Source organism: Hordeum vulgare, chromosome 3H, assembly GCF_904849725.1.
Source record: "Hordeum vulgare subsp. vulgare chromosome 3H, MorexV3_pseudomolecules_assembly, whole genome shotgun sequence".
Taxonomy (NCBI): domain Eukaryota; kingdom Viridiplantae; phylum Streptophyta; class Magnoliopsida; order Poales; family Poaceae; genus Hordeum; species Hordeum vulgare.
The window spans coordinates 458,284,710-458,290,266 of NC_058520.1; the positions used below are offsets into that span (position 1 = coordinate 458,284,710).

The 5,557-nt window shown below is 44.5% G+C and overlaps 1 protein-coding gene across 1 annotated transcript; it reads left to right on the top strand.

Annotated features, from left to right (window-relative positions):
• The first annotated feature begins 3,257 nt into the window (after window positions 1–3,257).
• On the top strand, window positions 3,258–4,976 carry LOC123441855 (pathogen-associated molecular patterns-induced protein A70-like). The gene is made up of 2 exons (XM_045118056.1): window positions 3,258–3,352; window positions 3,476–4,976. The coding sequence occupies exons 1-2, from the start codon at window positions 3,258–3,260 to the stop codon at window positions 4,482–4,484; spliced, it is 1,104 nt and encodes a 367-aa protein (XP_044973991.1). The 3' UTR covers window positions 4,485–4,976.
• The last annotated feature ends 581 nt before the right edge of the window (window positions 4,977–5,557 follow it).

Here is a 5,557-nt window from a genome sequence, read left to right on the forward strand (position 1 = left end):
CCCTTCCCTTTTCTCATTCTTTTCTTCATTTCACTCCAGTCCAGGAACTTCGTTGCACCAACTCGTGCGAAGCCTTGTAGATTTCATTTGCTACACGTTCGAGCAACTTTGCTCCCACCATCATTGCCTCTCTTCTTTCCTCCTTAATCTACAAAATTGACCAACCCATGATCCAATAGCATAACAGGCTAATTAGAATCATCGAGTCTATACAAGTTTTGTTCTAAATAATAACATTGTTTTTTGCATTTTCATAGAGTCGAGAATACAACAGATAATCCAACCAAGACTAATTATTTGTTTTCCTTAGGGAAACTACTCAGCCAACTCCCAAAGAAACAATCTAGAGAGTCTGGTGTATTTCTAAGGCCAAAAGCATATTTGAGTAAATTCCAAACTAACACAGCGGCTGGACATCTGAAAAATAAATGTTCTACGCTTTCATCTTGTCCACAGAAAACACAATGTTTACTACCCTTCGATCCTCTTTTGAGTAAATTGCCTCTAGTTAAGATACTTCTCTTAGCAATCAACCAAAGAAAAATCTTAATTTTGACACGGACTTTAGTTTTCCAAAGAATTTTTTGTGGAAAGTTGTAGCCCTCTTCTATCAGCCTCCTATCAATGATTTGATAGTGAATTGTTTATGTGTGGTTAATAACCACTCCACCTTATCCCTAACATTCTCCATAGTAATTTCCTCAAATCTCAATTTAAGGTTATTCGAGAGCTCAAGTGTCTCTCCATGTAAAGTCCTTCTAAATTGAACTCATCCACTCTCTAACGAGTGCTTGAGCAAGTGTAATATTATGGTCAAAACTCGGTAGATATATCCTTGGACAAGCTACCTTTAGAGGTTTCTCATCTACCCGATTATCTTCCCAAAATCTTGTATTCTTGCCATCACCAAGTTTTTTCTTACAAAATTTGTAAAAAATTATCTTTGATTTTCCAGCAAACTTGACCAGAATTGAGAGTCACTTTTTTTATGTTGAGTTCTAGATAAGCACCCTTTATTCACATGTTTTCCCCATAGTATTGATTGCCATAAACCCTCTCATTTTCTATTTTCAAAACCATTTTGCAAGTAAACGTATGTTCATGATATTTTGGTTCAGTATACCCGATCCACCTAGATCCTTAGGTTTGCAGCATGTCTTCTAATTTACACGATGATATTTTTTCTTATCCTCATCCTCTTGCGAGACCAGCCTAGCTCTATAGAAATCAAATTTTTAGGTATCCTAACAAGCATGGGATAAAAATACATCATAAAGAGAGGAATGCTTGACAAGCATGATTGCACTAGAGTTATTCTTCCATCAATAGATCCCAATAGTTTACTTGCCAGCATCCACACCTTTCCTCAAAATTTTCAACTATACATGACCAATGCTTATTTCTAATCCTGATAGACACATGCATTCCTAAATATTCCATAGGAAGAGCCCCCACGCCACATCAAAAAACCTCTTGATATTCACTTCTTTTATTAATAACCTCCCGAAAGAGGAACAACTTACTCTTGTGGAAATTTATAGTAAGGTCAGACATTTGTTCAAAAACACAAAAGATGAATTTTAAATTTCCACACTTTAAACATCATCATTAATCAGGAATATGGTGTCATTAACATATTTACCCCCACGTTATTCTGGGTGCTAAGCACTCCTTTAACAATCCCTTCATTGTTAGCTTTCCCATGATGATAGCCAAGGCAAACAAGAGGAATAATGAGCAAAAATAAGCTAATTGACTCGTATTTCATGGGCTCGTGCGGCCAATGCATGGAGGTAGTAGAAAAGACTGCTTGTGCATCAGATCAAAATCAAAATAAGCAGTTTATTGAAAAATCTAGGCGTAGTTGCTTCTTCGTTTTAGGTGTTCATTAGTAATTCGTGCTTCTGCATTTTAAGGCATCTCTAACCTATCCTCTATCCGACCGTAAGAAAGAATAAATCTCCCTTGTGATGCACGTACCGATTCCTAAAACTAATAGAGGAGGATAAATCATCCTACCCCGCTGAAAAAACCTTCCATTCTTCCTAAATATACTTCACTGATTTTACTAAAGTGTATGCGGATGATAAATGACCCCTCATTGTGATGTGTTTGAAGTTCATATGCGGCTACAACATAAAATTTATACAAGTTTTCTTTTACTTCACTAAAGTATAGGCGATCGACTAGATGCGGTCATCTATAGAGGAGAGTAAATTTACTGCACTAACTCTTGGACGCTGAATAATTGATCCAAACTGTTGGACGCCTTGGTCTGAAAAATTGAAGGGCATCTATCTTGTCCATGTTAAAAGATGCGCATGTGCATAGGCTGATGGGACTTCCCCAGCAGCGCAATTGACGTTAAGTCGCGGTGGATCGAGTCAGGTTGACCTGCCGCGGTTCCGATCTGGCCACCGGCGCCATGTGACATGTGCCAAGGAACACGCGGCAAGTGGACTTCCATCACTAGCTGGACGGTTTCTCCACGTGGTTCCTTCACCCACCCGTCTGTTAAAACCTGGATGGTATATTATGCTTTGTTTATCGAAATGATAAACCAATTACCTTATGGCATCACCCAAGCTTGTTCACGGTGATGTTTTTGTGAGAAGTAAAAGGGTTATGCACCTGTGATTCTCAGACTCTCTTGACACATTACCGAGTCAATCGACTCTTTCAAAATAGTCAATCTAGCCATCTCTTGTTTGGATAGATCCGGAGATGTGGATTGACCAGCCAGAGTGTAGTACTATCGTTATTTTGTTATTTTGTTATGATGATGATGAGGAGTGCGGACGTTTGGAGCTCGGTCTTTATGGAGGCCGAAATTTTTGAATAATTCAAAATTTAAACTTTTCGGTTTCAAAAAAATCTGAAAACAAATATGGAAGTAAAGAAGGATGTTATGCGTATGTGTGCAAAAATTTAGGATGAAATACCTTGAAATACGATCTGCAAAAAAAGATAAATTCATGACCTGAGATGATGAATAGTGTCATGTGTAAAAAAACCTTAGATTTGTCTTTTTTGCACAGCCCTCATCTCAATGTATTTTTTTCTGAAAATTTACACACATGTGTGTTACGCCTTCACTTATCCCTGTATTTTTTTCAGAATTTTTTGAATTGTAAAAATATGAATTTTCATGAAATTTGAGTTTCAAATCTAAAGGGCTTCATGGAGCTGGGGAGCCAAAAGCAATTTCCGGATAATGAGACGCTATATCCCCAAAAAAAAAAAGATGATGAGACGCTATGGCCGACGCGATGTGCAGTGTTGCATTGCAGCCGGCTGCCTGCATTGAATTGAGCTTATGGGCCTGGGGATCTCCAACCTGGCACGGTCCATGGTCGGTTGTGGGTGGGCATACCGCACGAGCTTTGGTGCCTTAACTGCACATGCCTTTAGGTCAGTGACATGCGGGCCTGCCGGCTGTTGGACCCACTTGTCAGTGGCTCAAAGGCATCTGCAGTTACGGCAGGGAAGCTCAGTCCCGCACGAGGAGGCGGCACTCTTGTACACACGGTTTCTCCCTCCCGAGCAAGCATTCCCGCTCCACCACCGCCGGGCGCCGGCCTCCGCGCGCCGCGTGGCCTCCGACCTCTCCTCATCGTATATTTATCACCACCGTGCCGAGCAGCCAAGCACGCAAGCGAAACATCAACACCGGCCCAACGACACACCGACGTCTCCTACCTGGCTTGGCTACCAGTTCGCCCGTCTCCTCACCGGTCCTCGACTCGATCACCTACATGGACGCCCCGGACGTGACTCCGGCGTGGTCGCTGGTCCGCGGCTACTTCTCCCCGGCGACGCTCTTCCTCCTGCTCAACGTCGTCATCGGCACCATCGCGCTCACCTCCCGCTCCCGCTCCCGCTCCCACCGCCGCCACGACCACCACCACGGCGACGACGACGACCGCCACCACCAGCAGAAGGACCACGGCCACCAGTACGCTCCTCCCCCGCCTCCGGCCCCGCTGGCGCGCACGTCATCCGTGATGGAGCGCCTGCGCTCCCTCGGCCTCTACCGCTTCCGCTCCGGCGACTTCCCTCCCGAGTACAACTACAGCCACCCCGCCGCCGGCGACACCGGCGACGACGACGGGAGCAGCACCAAGCAGCAGTACAGCAGGAGCCGGTCCGAGCCGGCCGCGAGGAAGCCGGCGAGCAAGACGGGCAACGAGGCGGAGAAGGCGGCCAGGGCGAAGGTGGCGACCAAGAAGCCGGTCACGGCCGAGGTAAGGAGGCTGGAGCGCGCCCCGGTGCCGGCGCCGGCGCGGCTGGTGCAGCGCGCGCCGAGGGCTCCCGCGGCTCGCGCGGTGCTGACGGAGGCGAGGCGGCCGGACGCGGGGGCGCCGGAGGCCGCGTGCGTGGACGAGAGGGCGGACGACTTCATCAACAAGTTCCGGCAGCAGCTGCAGCTGCAGAGGCTCAACTCGCTGCTCAACTACAAGGAGATGCTCAACCGCGGCGCGTAGCAGATGCAGACCAGCACGGGGTTCAACACTTCGATTAGCTAGTGTACGAGATCGGTGCTGTTTTCATTGGATTTGGATTGGTGTGTAGCTGTGCCGCGTATGAGATGCTGCAGGTTGATTTGGATCCTGCTAACGTTACAGAAGACACTAGCTTCCGTTTCCTCTCTTAGATCCGTTCCTCCGGTTAATCAAAACAATAGTAATACGCATACGTGAGGCGTGGGAGAAGAGCAAAGAATCCAACTGTTCCAGCCTGTTTGTGTGATTTCCTTCATACGACCACAAGCTTTCGATCAACACGCCAGTTCGCATATTTCGAAAAGCAAAACGTTAAGAAATAGGACATCTTGCAAAAAGGAGCCTCTGGATGAGGGACCAAAAGAAGCCCGCCTGTAGTATTTGCCAACTCTTTGTATAACTAGCCAAGATTCCATCATCCCACTAGTGGGAAAACTACAACAATTATTGAGCAGGCTTTTTCTTTTTTGAAAACTTTGCCCCATTTCAATAATAACTAGTAAGTATGCACGTGCAATACACGCATAATCGTAGAAAGAAATTTCCCAGTCATCTTTGTTAGGGCATAATTATTTTAATAAAATGAACAAGTGCAATAATGTAGTTCAAATCTTAATTTGAACTAAATATTGCTTTGTAATATAGTTTTTTTCATATGAGCAACCTATCTTGTACTGAACATGCACACACAATGGACTTCTAAACCCTAATCCTACACAAAATGCGTCCCACAGAGCATATTTCACCTATTCTCGTAACTCCATTCTTTATGAAAGCGGCAATACATGCGTATTTAACTTCCGTATATAATCATTATTCTTTTTATATCTTAAGCCTATTCATATCTTTTTGATATTATGCACCTTTAATGTAAACCACTAAATTAGATACCGTCATAGCATCAATAAACGGGACACACAATTAACCTCGCAAAGATGCATCACCATGTATCAACATTTGTACATACAACTTGTGCTACCATGACTTTGTGTAAAAAGTAACCACAACAGTCGTGAAGTTCCCCATGTGCTACAATCCACGAGTCACCTTAAAGT